The sequence below is a fragment of the Ochotona princeps genome, chromosome 17, assembly GCF_030435755.1.
Source record: "Ochotona princeps isolate mOchPri1 chromosome 17, mOchPri1.hap1, whole genome shotgun sequence".
Taxonomy (NCBI): domain Eukaryota; kingdom Metazoa; phylum Chordata; class Mammalia; order Lagomorpha; family Ochotonidae; genus Ochotona; species Ochotona princeps.
The window spans coordinates 26800122-26814923 of NC_080848.1; the positions used below are offsets into that span (position 1 = coordinate 26800122).

Sequence of the window (14802 nt, forward strand, 5' to 3'; positions counted from 1 at the left end):
GCAGACTCTTCCTGCAAGGAACAGTCCTGGCAAGGACAGGGTGGATCGCATGCCAGGCACACTCCCAAAGCCCACACACCAACAGCCCCGGCTCCTACAGTCCCTCCCCCCAGCTGAGGGTCGGCCTGCTGGACGCCTCACTCTCACACTTTAGGGGCCCAATGGTCAGGGTCAGGACAGGGTTCACTGTCACTCCTCACCAGAAAGATCCAAGGCTGGAAACAAGTGTGGAGGCCTGCATACCCTCGCCATGTTGCTCAGGGTCGGCCTCCCTTCACTGCTCTGGGAGAGGGACAGTGGTTGAGGCCCCAGTCGGGAGTTAAGGTCCTGCCTTGTGTCAGCCTGGAACAAAGGCCGAGCCGGAGGGGGAAGGGACCTTTACCTCACCACGGAGCTGGCATGGCCTTCCACGCCTTCCACAGATGTGGGGGGAGGGGGAAGGGTGTGCTGTCACTCCCTGAGCCTGCCTTTCCTCGCCCCTTTCCCATCTGCTCCCTGGGCCCCGCGCTCTCCATCCCCCTCCCTTTTCTCTCTTTGGGACTGGGTCTCCACGACCCTCCCTCAGCTCCTTTCCTCCGGCCCGGCCTCTTCATCCTTTTTCAGGCTTGACCTCTCCAGGCCTGCTGGAAGAGCTCTGTCTGCATTCTTTCCTTTTCTCTCTTGAGACCACAGCCCCCTCCCTCCCCCTCCCCTCTCCCCTCCCCCACCCCAGTAAACCCCTGCAGCTCCTCTCTCCCCACCCCCTCCCGCCGCCCCGAGGCATTGTGGGAGGAAACAAGATGTGGGGCGAGAGCGGCGCGGGGAGAAGCCCGCAGTGCGGGGCCCGGCGGGCGCAGCCAATGGGGAGAGCGGACGGCGGCGCGCGCCGCGGGGGGGCGGGGGCGGGGCGCTATTTCAGCTGGGGCCGCGCGTCAGCCTCGCTCAGCGGCCGGGCGGAGCGGAGCGGCGAGGCGCCATCGCGGAGCGGGCGGCGGGCGGGCCGGCGGCGCGAGGAGGAGCTCGGGTGTCCGGGGCGGCTGGAAGGGCGGACGGCGGCGGCGGCGGCGGCAGCGAGCGCTCGGCCCGGGGGCTGCTGGAGCCAAAGACCGCAGCGGCGGCGGCGGCTGCTGCTGGAAGAGCCCAGGGGACACCGCCCCTGCCCGCGCTCAGCCTCAGGCCATCGCTGCTCCCCAGGGGCCCGTGCGGACCTCCGTGAAGGTGAGCGGTGGGTGGATGTCTGCGTGCAGTCCCAGGGGGTCCTGCGCTTCGTGCTCGTGTCGATGGGTCTCCCCCACTCCCCCACCCACCCCGACCCCGGGGCCTGGCCCCGAGGCCTGGAGCCAGCTGGCACCACCACCCTCGGTATTGGTGGCCCGGGCAGACGCCGCCGGAGGTGAGGGAGGCCCTCGGTGACCGCGGCTGGAGACCCCGGGCTGCGGAGTTAACGTCCCCCCCACCCCCTGCATGGAATCTGCCTGCGCAGCGTGGAGGTCTCCCGTGTCTGGGGCCAAAGGAGAGGGGGTGGCGAGGGCTCGGGCGTGACGCGGCCCCTCCCGCCGTCACCCTTTGGGGCGTCCTTCCTGCGGCGAGGACGCTCAGTCACTCCAGGCCGGGCGGGGGAGGGCGGCCAGCTGCCCGGGGCCTGCGGACCTGGCGGGGTGGCGCGGGCACCAGGTCGGGGAGGGGACAGGATGCTTTCTCACCCGCCTTCCCCGCCCCCCAAACACCATCAGGAGCGCCTTTTGAGATCCGCAGCTTTTGGGCAGGGTTGGATGGTGCGGGGAAAATACAGCACCCATGGAGATCTGAAGCGAAGGAATGATGGAAGCATTTGTGTGCCTGTGTTGGCGAGCAGGGAGGGCGGACCCAGACATTCCAAGGGTTAGCTTTTTTAGGGGTGGGGGAAGGTGGGAATCACAAAACCGGCCCTAGAGGACAGGAGCTACTCCGCAGTGCCACGTTCGCTGTCCAAAGGAACCCCCGGCTCGTGACTGGGCGCTGGCCCCGGGCCTTCTGGCCATCCTTGTACCTGGAGGCCCAGGTCCACTGCGTTTTCCTCGGGGGTGGGGGCTAAGCTGGACATCTCCCTAGTCCCTCCTCGCTGGCACCTTGGACAGGGGTGGTTGAGGCTGGGCCTCACCCCTCCGAAGCCTAGGGGCCAGGGGTGAAGAATCGTGGCATTGTAGTCACAAGACAAACATTATGTAACCACAGGCTCTCTGCCGGAGGGTAAGGTAGCTTTTAATGACTGTGACAAAGTTGTTCCTTTGGACCTAAAAGCGCAGGCAGTAGAGCAGGTGATTTTGCCGGCAAAATGGTGCCAGTGCTGCGTCGTCCGTCACTGGGCCCCACCCCCACTCCCCCTTCCCCAGGTTTGTAAACAGTGCCCCCTTCTGAGAGGTACCCTGCTGGAGGCCACCAGGTGACACTAGATTTCTTCACATACAAAGGAGCTTTATATCAAAACCTTCTTGTGTTTCCAGTGTACCTTCCTTCAAATTTTGCTTTGAGGTTGCTACATTGATCTCATTTTAGCCTTGGGTTCTACAAAGAAGATGTTGATTTGCCCAAGGTCACTTAACTCTCCGGCCTTCAGTACTGTCCTCCCGACCTTTGCCCAGCCCCAGAGGTTGCTGGGCTGCAGACTCTTTCCTCTTGGTGTCTGATTAGCTTAGCAGACAAAGGTGTCCCCGAGGCGATCGAGGACTGCCTGCTGGCTGATAGTGTGCAGTATGCTGTGGGCATCTGATGCATGCCAAAATCCTGGTTCGAGTTTTTTTCCCTTTCCACCTGTCCTACCCACCCTACAGGTTGGTGTAGCCTTGGGTGACACAGGGTTCTCTACTCGAGCAGACGTGCTTGGAGGGATCTCTGACAACTGGGCAGGCTGGCTGGGGAGAGTGGTGCTTTGGGAGACGAAGCGCGAGGGGTTTGTTCCTGTTGTATGTAAAGGGACTGTGGCCACATTCCCCTCTGCTCCTGCAGAGTGTCTCAGGTGCTGCCCACGGTGGTGTGAAGCCTGGCTGCCCCTTCCGACTCATCTCATCCTACAAGATAGGAATGGTTGGTGACCAAAGGCTGAATGCCCTGGCCAAGAGCAGGGGTATGGCACAGGGCTGTTAACGCAATAACAATTCTGCACCTCAAAAAAGAAAATACTACCTTTTATTTTACCTAGTAGATTGATATATTTTGGAAATTTGATGAGTAAAAATCTGACATAAGAAAGCAGAGATCCAGGAAAATGACAGTATTGGAGCTGAGTCTCTAAGATCTGGAGCTTTCAAATGTGTTTTGAAGAATGGGTGCTGTGGCTGTGGGGAAGCGGAGGGTGACCTGGGGTCGCCATGGTGGCCTGTGTGTGTGGCCCGGTGGTATCTGTGCTCCGCTGGTATTGGTGGGCTTACCCCTTTTGTTCATGTGGAACAGAGGTGGTGGCTTCCTTGTGAAGAGCCAGGTAGTCTCTTGCTGGTATTCAGTTCTGCCATTGCAGCACCTTCCTATACAACTCTGTTCTATAAAAACAGATAGTGGACTGACTCTGGCCTATGGCAGCTTGCTGTGTAGACTGTTTGCTGTAGCTTTCTCGTCACCAATGAATCTCACTAACAGCCACCGGTGGACAGCTATCCTTTTGGCTGAAAGGGAAGAAAGGTAACACAGAAAGGCCAAGTGACTTGTCCCAAACCACAAGAATTCAAAGTAATGAACTTGATTTATCCTTAGGACAAGCTGGGTTCCTCATTTGACAAATGATCACATGAAAGGACAAAGGTGAAGTGATTTCCTCTAGCTAGTCTGTGATCACATCTTGGCTGTCTGCAAAATATCAGAACTAGATAAATTTTAGAATTGGAAAAACCTCATTTTATATGTGATAAAATGGGTGGTTTCTTATGTCTTCTTCCTTTTTATCCCAGAGTCCAGACCTGTGCTGAAAGTTTAGGCACTGCCTGTCCTAATGCCTCATGCCTCTCGTGCTACCCTCCCCTTCTGTATCCCCATCATGTGTTGAGGCCCATGTCTAGTACCTAGTAAGTTCATTGCCCAGAGAATGAGTTTTCAGCCTCACTTCTCTCCTTCTGCAGTGTCACGATGTCTGACCGGAAGGCAGTGATCAAGAACGCAGACATGTCTGAGGACATGCAACAGGATGCTGTTGACTGCGCCACGCAGGCCATGGAGAAGTACAACATAGAGAAGGACATCGCTGCCTATATCAAGAAGGTGCGTGCACCAAGAGAGCTGTGGCTGATGGCCAGGGTTGGGGATTGGCTGCCAATCTGTGCTCCAGTCCAGTAAGGCTTGAAACTAGGGACATAAGAAAGCAAGCAAATTGAAATGCAGACAAAGTTGGGGAGTGATTTTTAATTATTGAAGTGTTTACTTTAGGTGGTTTTTTTTTTTTTTTAACTGCAAAGTCAGATATATAGAGAGGAGGAGATACAGAGAGGAGGAGCTACAGAGAGGAGGAGATACAGAGAGGAAGGTCTTCCATTGGATGATTCATTCCCCAAGTGACCGCAACGGCTGGAGCTGAGCCGATCCGAAACCAGAAGCCAGGAGCCTCCTGCGGGTCTCCTATGTAGGTGCAGGGTCCCAAGGCTTTGGGCCGTCCTCAACTGCTTTCCCAGGCCACAAGCAGGGAGCTGGATGGGAAGTGGGGCTGCCGGGATTAGAACTGGTGCCCATATGGGATCCTGGCGCATATAAGGCGAGGACTTTAGCCGCTAGGTCACTGCGCTTGTCCCTGTTTAGGTGTTCCTAATAGGAAGTCTGCTGATGGGGGCCGAGAGGGGTTACTCATGGTTACAGGAAATGTAGCTACAGAGCACTGGAGAGGGATAAGACTATGCAGAGAAGCTTAGGAATTGAATCTTCCTGGCTCAGATCAGACCTCTTAATGATTAAGATCAAGGATATTTGGATGAATAAAGTAAGATTATATGTGCATTATCAGAACTGTATCATTTAAAGTGGAACATCCTAACGCTAACACTCAGCATTGAGCTCATGAAACACAGTACTGCAGCATCGCCTTCCCTGTATAGTCTTTCCGTATATAGAAAATCAGAGGGTTTTGTTGTTGTTTGTTTTTTTTTAATGGGTGAGTATATTGGTGTAATAGATTCTATCCCTGAAATATTCCTGAGTAAATAGTTGAGTAGATGTTGGAAGGCGGCTGAGGCAGGAGGAGAAGAGGGTACTGGGTACTCTTCGTTAGAACCAGAGTTCCAGTCTTTTTTTTTTTCTTCTTTCTTCAAAGATTCATTTATTTTCATTCAAAAGTCAGATCCACAGAGACGAGAGACAGGAAGATCCTCTGTCTGCTGGGCCATCCCTGAGTGGCCGCAATGGCCAAAGCTTAGCTGATCTGAAGCCAAAGCCAGCATCCAGGACCCTCCTCTGGGTCTCCCACATGGGTACAGGGTCCCAAGACCCTGGGCCATCCTCCACTGCCTTTCCAGGCCACAAGCAGGGAGCAGGATTGGAAGTGGAGCATCCAGGATATGAAACAGCACCCACATGGGACCCAGTGCATCCAAGGCGAGGATTTAGGTACCAGGCCATTGTGCCGGTCCCAGTCCCAGTCTTTAGTATTCTCAGCTCCAGGATCCCTTAGAAGGGTGTGTGTGTGAGAGAAAGAGAGAGAAAATATGAATAAATTGGAATCCATAGAATTGGCATTAGGGTCCCCTTGACTTACAGGCTGTTTTCCTACCCAGATGAAATAAGAGGCTCTGGAATTGAGCTACTATGTGTGGAGCCAAGGAATGCAGAGCCAGCTGGGGGTACTGGCTTCCTGCTGAAGGAGAACTTAGCTGTCTGAGTAGAAAACTCCAAGTCATGGGCTCTGAGAACCAGCAGAATCCTTAGTGTCTGGACCAGATTTCTTGTTGAGTGGGAACTTGAGACCCAGGGAAGTAACTGGACTCAACATGACAGGCCTCAAGCCAGAATTGATGCTTACTTTGCTTCCTGTTGTTAGCACCACTTAGACTTAGTCCGTGTAACAGGAGGGCTGTGAAGAAGCTGGCAAGCTGTCTGTTGAGCTCTGTGGGAGTGAGGAGACACGACAGAGAGCCCTGAGGTTCCCAGCCCCTTTCATGGTCACGGCAGGATATATCTGGAACTGGGCCTGCAGGCCGAGCCCTAGCGTGGCAGGGAACTGCGAGAGAGGCTTGCAAGGATCTCTGGGTGACTTTACTGCTGAGTGCAGGCTCCCTGAGAGAAGTGAGGGAACTGCCTTGATCTGTGGCTTGGTTCCTGTTCTGGGGAATGCGGCCCCTGCTGCTTGGCACACTGCAATGCCTTCAGCACTGACTTACACAGTATTCTCTTACACGCCTGACATTTAGACCTGGTTTTGCTGTAGTGCCTTGGTTTTTAGCATTTAGAAATGCTGGTTTAGTCATGTGGGTCCCCATTTATATCAAGGTAACTGACACTTTATTCTACCAGCTTCTGATTGTTTTGCTAAAGAATCCCAGGGTGGGCTAGTGGTGGTGTGAGGGGGTGGCTGGAGGGTGTTGGCTGTAGGGAGACTCAGAGAGGAAGAATGGAGCCTTTGTGGGGTTCCATTATTAATGAGGGGAAGAGTGGCCTGGTCAGTGTCAACCTGAGCTGCTGGGGCCATGGGCTTGGGGGGTGGGTGGGGTACAGGGAAGACATTCTGATTTCTCATCTTCCAGCTTCAGGCCCTAATCACCTCTCTTCCCTCTTATCTTTTTTAGGAATTTGACAAGAAATACAATCCTACCTGGCATTGTATCGTGGGCCGAAATTTTGGCAGCTACGTCACACATGAGACAAAGCACTTCATCTATTTTTACTTGGGTCAAGTTGCAATCCTCCTCTTCAAGTCAGGCTAGGAGGCTGTGGCTGTGGTGTCAGTGGTGGCGGCGGCGATGGCAGCAGGCGGCGTTGCTGGGACTGTTCTTGCACTGGGGCCAGCATCAGGATGTCCTCTCCAATGGCTGTGCTACTGCATGGACTGTATACTCGATTTCATGTGTATGTCGCAGTAAACAAAACCAAACTCCTTTCTGTTTAGTTGCCTGGGGAAGAAGGCTGCTTTATGTTTATTTTTCAAGATTTAAAAAAAAGTTATTTTGGTTGTGTTGCACTAGGAAATCTCTCCCTGCCTCCCTTTTCTTTTCTAATTTTTTTTTTCTCTCCTTACACAAAATAAAAAGCCCTTAACAAAACCCAAAAGACAAGGAGGACTGAGGAAAAGAACTAGGTCTCTGGAGGTGGAGCTAAAACTGTAGCCGCCTCTCCCTGTTGGCTGCTGCTCGGGAGGGCCAGGGAGGCTGCCCGGGGACAGCGTGAGGCTCAGCAAGGAGAGGAACAGAAGGGAGGGTGGGGGGTGCTCTAGTACCAGGGAGACTATTCCACTGAACTGTGATTTTACAGCTTGGGGGCAGAGGGTGGGGAAGGGGTGGGGGTTGGATTCTTTAAGGGGGCCCCAAGATGTATTTGTCTGTGGTGTGTGGGAGTAGGGAGCAGACTTGTCATGCTGTCTTTGTCAGAATTTATAAGTAAGGGCTGTGCGTCTTCGTGGAGTGTCTTCAGTTCTTCCTACCAGAGATGATGCTAGGAACATGTTGGGGGTCAGATTTGCTCGACATTTTCCCTTTACATTCTTTTCTTGCCTTCCGTCTGCTCCCTGCTTAGCCCTCAGTTTTCTCATTCCTCTGGAGTTCTCTCTGAGCAGCCCTGTTGTTAGTTGGCTGGCAAGGGAATTTCTGATCACTAGTTCTTAGTTAGCTCTTAGAAATCAAACCAAATCAGTGGTTCCCTTGATTATCCTGTGTGTACATGTGTTTGTGTGCGTGTTTGTGTATGTGTGCACATGTGTGCGTGGGTTTGGGGTAGAGGGGAGGGAGGGGGCAGGACAGTATGGAATCTCAAAGGCATTGGTTAGGAACCTCTGGAGATGGTTGGGGGTAAAGATGAGTGTCACCCCTTCCCTCAGTCATGTAGCCCAGACACTTTGCCCCTGTGGCCAACTGATTCCTGGGAAGGCTTTAGGGGGACCCCCAGAGAGAGAGGGCCACACCCCATCTGCCCTGGAGCTCGCCTCGGTTGTTACAGCCTCTGGGAGGTGGGGATGGAAGATGGAATTCAAAAACATAGAGGACGGAGAAGGGAAAGTTTGGAAGGTCAGCCTTGGAGTGGTGATACCAGATACTAGCACAGGGCTGTGTATGGGAGGAGATTCCAAGCAACATGCAAGGGAATTCTTGTCTGCTGATGACATATAAATGGGGTGGGGTTGGGGATAGTCATTGCTGATTGAGCTGCTGATTCTCATGACATTCAAAACTCATGTGCAAGGTTGACATTGGGGGTGGGGTGGGGGATCCAGCTCATTTTTAATTTTCCAAGTCCATTCTTGGGGCTGGAAGGGAAGCAGGAGAATGCACCCTCCCCTAACTGGGTTGTGCTGAGCTTTCTCTGTGATACTGGCAGGGGAGGGTGGACACTGGGATGGTGACTAAGTTCTGGTATCAAACCCTTCAGTGGGCACAAGATTTGAATGCTTGACTTTAGGTTTTATTTTTTTATGAATGTCCAAATCTGTGTTTGGAAGTGTCTGGTTTGTGTTCATCTCCCTCATTTCTGGAGCAGGGCGAAGACCCTGCCACATCTCTGCTCCGCATCCATGCCTCTTTTGGACATTAAAGGTCGTTTGATGCACCTCTGAGCTGTTTGGGTTTCTTTGGGGGTGAGGGACTGGTCTGGTGGCAATGGTGTCATACAGTGGGTGGGGCTAGAAGAAGGCTAGTGGGGAGTAGAATGGGGACTAAAGTTAAAAGGCAAGAGTAGCCAATTATCTTACCTAAATCAGGTGTCACTTCTAGGCCTAAGCTTATGCCGCTTAAATGGGAGAGAGCGGAGCAGCAGCCCTCTCCTGACCCCAGGGATTCCTCCCCCAGTTCTGGCTTTTTGGAGAGAGTTAGCCAGGGAAGACACAATTTCAGACTGGGATAAGGAATGCTGCCATGCTGGACTGCCTTAACTTCTCAGACGCTTGGCCAAAGCTATAGCCCTTCTGGTCCCCTTTCTAGGGTTCCTGAGCCTGGAAATTTAAGCTGAGTCTTATCATAACCACTTCGAAGTAGAAAAATGGGATCCCGTTGCAGTAGAAGCAAAAGTAATCCTTTGATTCCTGTGTTATGCCAGTTGTGCCACTTGCAGTTCTGGTCCCCACACATATCTGGAGAAGGCAATGCCAGCCTAATCCTACGGAAAGCCACCAGTGTCTGAGCTTAATGGCTACCTGGGGAGGTGTTGGGAAGCCTCAAGTGCTTTCCTGTGTTCTGGGGCTGGCCTTGTGTTGTAAGCAGTGATGTGGATATCCTGTATCAGAGCGCTGGGTCAAGTGCAGCTACTCAGCTTCTGGTCTAGCTCTCTTTTAATGTGTGTATGAAGGCAGGAGAGAACAGTTTAAGTCCTTGCACCCATGTGAAAACCAGGATGCAGTTCTGGACCCTTGAGTTGCGTCTAGCCCAGCTCCTGCTGCTGTGGCCATTTGTGAGCCAGCAGATAGGAGATCTGTCTTTCCCTTTATCTGTCACTCAGCTCAAATATAAATATAAAAATTAGATATGTAAATACACATACATAAATTGACAAAGTTTTATGTACTTACACCTAAACACAAAGGAGACTGGCAAGTTCTGTGCATTCTAATAGGTAACACCACCACACAGGCTTCCAACAATGACTAGGTTAGTAAGCAAAAAACCCAGATACTGAACTATGTAATGTTGAAAGTGATTAGATAGGGGCTCCTTCAGGTAGAAAATTTTTTGGCACATCTTAGAATAAGATAATGTGGGACTCTGGAACCCCACCTTAGTGTTGCCACCTTTGTTCTGTGACTAGCTTGGCAGCTGACCTTGAGGGTGAATCCATGGTTAATACTTCATTTGCAGTGGGTGTTTCCAGGCCCCAAACTTGTCCACTTCCTGCCCCAGTGAAAGATGGCTTCACTGGACAATATTCCTGCCCAGGTAAGTGCTCATCTGGAAAGCTGGTCCTACAGGACTTCCTGGAGGAGAGGGCCCCTCCCCCGCTTTACCCTACACGTAGAGCCCTGAAGAGGAAGGATGTGAGGTTAGGTCACAAGACTGTGGAAGGCAGATGGGAACTTCCTACAGCCACTCAGAACTGGCCTGGCGGAAAGGGGGTGGAAGCATCACCGATTCTAGCTGGAGCTCCGGCTAGGTGGACCCAGCCCAGAGGCAGACAGGTCAAATGTAGTCTCTCAGGGTCAACTCCCACTGCAGGAAAGAAGAATGGAGAGGAATTGCTGCCCTGGTGCTCAAACCTAGCCCCTGTCTCCGAAGCTACTCCCTCATGTCCTTGAGATCTTCAAACTTCAGAGGCACTTCTGACATCCTGTGTAAAGACTGAAGAAGTTAGAGAGAGAGAGGGAGAGATGGAGATATCCAACCACTGACTCTCTTCCCCAAATGGCCACCATAGTCAGGGCTGGGCCAGAGCTAAGCCAGGAGCTTCATTCAGGTCTCCTACATGGGTGGCAGAGGCCTATGTACTCAGGCTGTCTTCCATAGCTTTCCCATGAACAAGGTACTGGATAAAAGCGAGGCAGCTAAGACTGGAAGGGACATCCATGTGGAATGCCAGTGTGGTGGGCAGTGGCTTAATGCCATGCATTAGGATGCCGTCCTTCCTCTGCATCACTGTTACCCTGCACTATTTCATTCAACATACGCCTGCCAATGATTGACTTACGTTCACCCATGCATCTCCACGTGTGTGACCAATGCCTGGTCTGTAGGAAGCACTTGATAACTACCGGGAGAAGTATGCCAGCAATCATTGGCAGCCCCTTGGCCCACTGCAGCCTGGCCTTTCCTGAAAACACTTCTGTCTTTAGGCTAGTTTCCTTTCTGCCCACTCTGTGTGTTTGCTGTTACTTGGCACACCCAGTGTGTTCACACCACAGCCTGCCTTCCTTGCTGGCGATGGGAGAATGAAATACTGTGTTCATGAAAATGCTTTTTACTTCTCAAACGCAACCCTCTGAGCTAGACCTAGCAGTCACAAGTCACTTTTTTTTTAAAGATTTATTTTTATTGCAAAGTCAGATATACAGAGAGGAGGAGAGACAGAGAAGATCTTCCATCCACTGATTGACTCCCAAGTGACCACAACGGCTGGAGCTGAGCCGATCTGAAGCTAGGAGCCAGGAACTTCTTCCAGGTCTCCCACGCGGGTGCAGGAACCCAAGGCTTTTCCCATCCTTGACTGCTTTCCCAGACCACAGGCAGGGAGTTGGATGGAAAGTGGGGCTGCCGGGATTAGAAATGAAGCCCATATGGGATCCTGACATGTTCAAAGTGAGGACTTCAGCCTCTAGACTACCATGCTGGGTCCATGAGCCACTTTTTGAAATAAGCAGATTCAATCTGGGAAGGGGAGTGACTCAATAAAGCTTGCCTAGCAGGTCGCACTAGAAGTCAGCGCTGTGGCTGGGAGGGGCTCAGCTGAGCTGCATGGTGTGATGGGCCACCCATACTGTCTGCAGCAATCTCTTTACAAAGCTCACTGATTATGGATGCGAATCATATCTACAAAAATACCTGCACAGTAAACCCTAGACTTCTTTTTTAGTATTTGTAAAGAATTATTTTTATTTGAAAGGCAAATTTTTACAGAGAGAAGGAGAGATAAAGAAGGTCTTCCATCCCCTGGTTCATTCTCCAAATGGCTGGCAGCCAGGCACTTCTTCCTGGATTCTTTTCTTTTCTTCTTTTTTTTTTTTTTTTTTTTAAGATTTATTTATTTCAATTGCAAAGTCAGATATACAGAGAGGAGGAAAGACAGAGAAGATCTTCCATCTGATGATTCACTCCCCAAGTGACTGCAAGGCCAAAGCTGAACCGATCTGAAGCCAGGAGCCAGGAGCCTCTTCCGGGTCACCCACACGAGTACAGGGTCCCAAGGCTTTGGGATGTCCTCAACTGCTTTCCCAGGTCACAAGCAGGGAGTTGGATGGGAATTGGGCCACTGGATTAGAACCAGTTCCCATATGGGATTCTGGTGTGTTCAAGATGAGGACTTCATCTACTAGGCTACTGTGCCGGGCCCTTCTTCCTGGATTCTGACATGGACACAGGGGTCTAAGGGCTTGAGTCATCTTCTGCTGCTTTCCCAGGCCATAAACAGGGAACTGGATCTGAAATGGAATAGCCAGGACAGAAACCATCACCACATGGGATGCTGAAGCCTATGGGAGGAGGATTAGTCTGATATGCTACTGTCCTGGTCCCTAGATTTATTTTTCAGTAACTAGATAATGGAACATAGCCAGGATAACACAATACTGACCAAGACAGGCCTTGTGATGCAGTGGGTTAGGCTGTCATATTGGAGGGCCAGTTTGAGTGCCGACTACGATACTTGCAATCCAGCTTCGTCCTAATGCGTCCTGGGAAGGAGTAGATGATGACGTCAGTCCTTGGGTTTTGGCCTCACATGTTGGAGACCCAGATGCAGTCTTGCCTGGCTCAGCATTAGTGACTGAACCAGAGAATGGAAGATTGTGTGTGTTTTTCTGTATTGCTCGAACTTTTAATTAGATGAAAATGACAGCAAATCTAACCTTCACTATGCACACTTGCAAGCATATGGCAACTGTAAATCTTCTTAATCCAGACTTGACCTCCAAGTAAAGCCAAGAACAAAATCACCCTCCTGCCTGTTGCGACAGAATTACCCTAGGCGCAACTGAAAATGTGCTTGCTCTTTCTCTAGAAGAGAATTCAAAGTATTTGGGTGATATTCAGTCTTGTGGATAATTCGGTGACTTCAATAATGGATGTAAATGTCTGTAATTGGGCATGTATTTGTATCTTCCACTACTCATTCCACATTTTCTTTGCCCTCCTAGTGCCTCAGGTCTTATTGTAGTGTTTTTGCCTGGTGGGTATGGACCATTAGGTCTTACCTAAATTGGGGTGTTACAATTTTATCCCTTGTTTTGGGCCCAGTGCGATAGTGTAGTGGTTAAGGTCCTCGCCTTGCACACGCCGGGATTCCATATGGTTGCCAGTTCTAATCCCGGCAGCCCCGCTTCCCATCCAGCTTGTGGCCTGGGAAAGCAGTCGAGGATGGCCCAACGCCTTGGAACCCTGCTCCTGCGTGGGAAACCTGGAAGAGCTCCTGGCTCCTGGCTTTTGGATTTACAGAGAAGCTTCTTTACAGAAGACTCAAAGGAAAGACAGAAAGATGCTTTGTCTGCTGATCAACTCCCCAAGTGGCTGAACTGGCTCCTAGCTGAGCCGATCCAAAGCTAGGAGCCAGGAGCTTCTTCAGGTCTTCCAGCGGGGTCCCAAGGCTTTGGGCCATTCTGCACTGCTTTCCCAGGCCACAGGTAGGGAGCTGGATGGGAAGTGGGGCTGCCAGGATTAGAACTGGTGCCTACTTGGGAAACCCAGTACATGCAAGGCAAGGACTTTAGCTGTTAGGCTACTGTGCCAGACCCAGTAACTGGATTTGAACTGGAATTCTGATATGGTATGTGCCATGGGAAAGAGAGATCAGGTTTACAGAGAGAAGGAGAGACAGAAAGATCTTCCATATGCTGGTTCACTCCCCAAATGACCATAATGGCTGGAGCTGACCAATCCAAAGCTAGGAGCTAGGAGCTTCTTCTGGGTCTCCCATGCAGGCAGAGGGTCCCAAGACTTTGGGCTGTTCTGGTCTGCTTTCCCAGGCCACAAGCAGGTAGTTGGATGGGAAGTAGAGCAGCTGGGGCACGAACTGAAGCCTATATGGGATCCTGGCACTTGCAAGGTGAGGATTTAGCCATTGAACCATTGTGCCTGACATTCCTGCCCTGCGCCCCTCTGCTCTCTTATTGACAATGTGTCTGGAGTGGGAGCTACTTCACACACACTAGTCCCATCAGCGTGATGTTATCTGTGTAGTATATGCATGTGATAGCTGGTAGAAGGCAAAGGTGCTCAAAGTCCCTGTGATTACGTCCTAGCGTGAGGCTGGGGAGGTGATACACACTGACAGGTCAGTGAGGGTACATTGATGATCTTGACAACTGTCAGGCACCTGCTTCTGATGGCCTCTGCAGGCAGGTATTGAGGAGACACATTTGCCAGATCCTGAGCCGTGTATCGCATGACACAGGGGAGGTGTCGATTTGCTCAAGCAATGAAACCACATCTGGAACAGCACTTGCAATTCGAATCAGCCCCTTTATGCCCTTGTCTGAGATCTGTTTTCTATCCAGGCTGAGCAGGTGAATTAAATGAGGGTCATGGCACTTAGACTAACATGTTCTAAGGTTGCAAATATCTGGCCTGGTGTTGTGATGCTGTGGGTCAAGTCCCGGCGGTCTCACTGCTGATCCACCTCTTGTTAATATACCTGACAAAGCAAACAGAGATGGACCAAGCCCTTGGGTCCTTGCCACCCATGCGGAGATCAAGCGGTAGTTTCAGGCTCTTGGTTTCAGCTAAAGACTGTGGCCATTTGGGAGCAGATGATGGTAGATTCTGTCTCTCTGTTACTCTGCCTTGCAAATAAATAAAATAGACCTTCAAGAAAAGAGGTAAATAAAACTTTAAAAATATATCAAATACATAGTTCCCCAGACCTTGCCTATAAGTTTTTGGAAGAAGTCAATATCTGTATTTTGTAATCTATAGTCATGCCATGTCCCTGATTAAGACTACACTCTTTTTAAAGATTTATTTATTTTTTATTACAAAGTCAGATATACAAAGAGGAGGAGAGACAGAGAGGAAGATCTTCCGTCCGATGATTCAC

At 51.2% G+C, this 14802-nt stretch overlaps 1 protein-coding gene across 1 annotated transcript; it reads left to right on the top strand.

Moving 5' to 3' along the window:
• The first annotated feature begins 910 nt into the window (after positions 1–910).
• Positions 911–8682, top strand: DYNLL2 (dynein light chain LC8-type 2). Its single transcript, XM_004590992.3, has 3 exons — positions 911–1197; positions 4068–4206; positions 6714–8682. The coding sequence occupies exons 2-3, from the start codon at positions 4075–4077 to the stop codon at positions 6849–6851; spliced, it is 270 nt and encodes an 89-aa protein (XP_004591049.1). The 5' UTR covers positions 911–1197; positions 4068–4074; the 3' UTR covers positions 6852–8682.
• The last annotated feature ends 6120 nt before the right edge of the window (positions 8683–14802 follow it).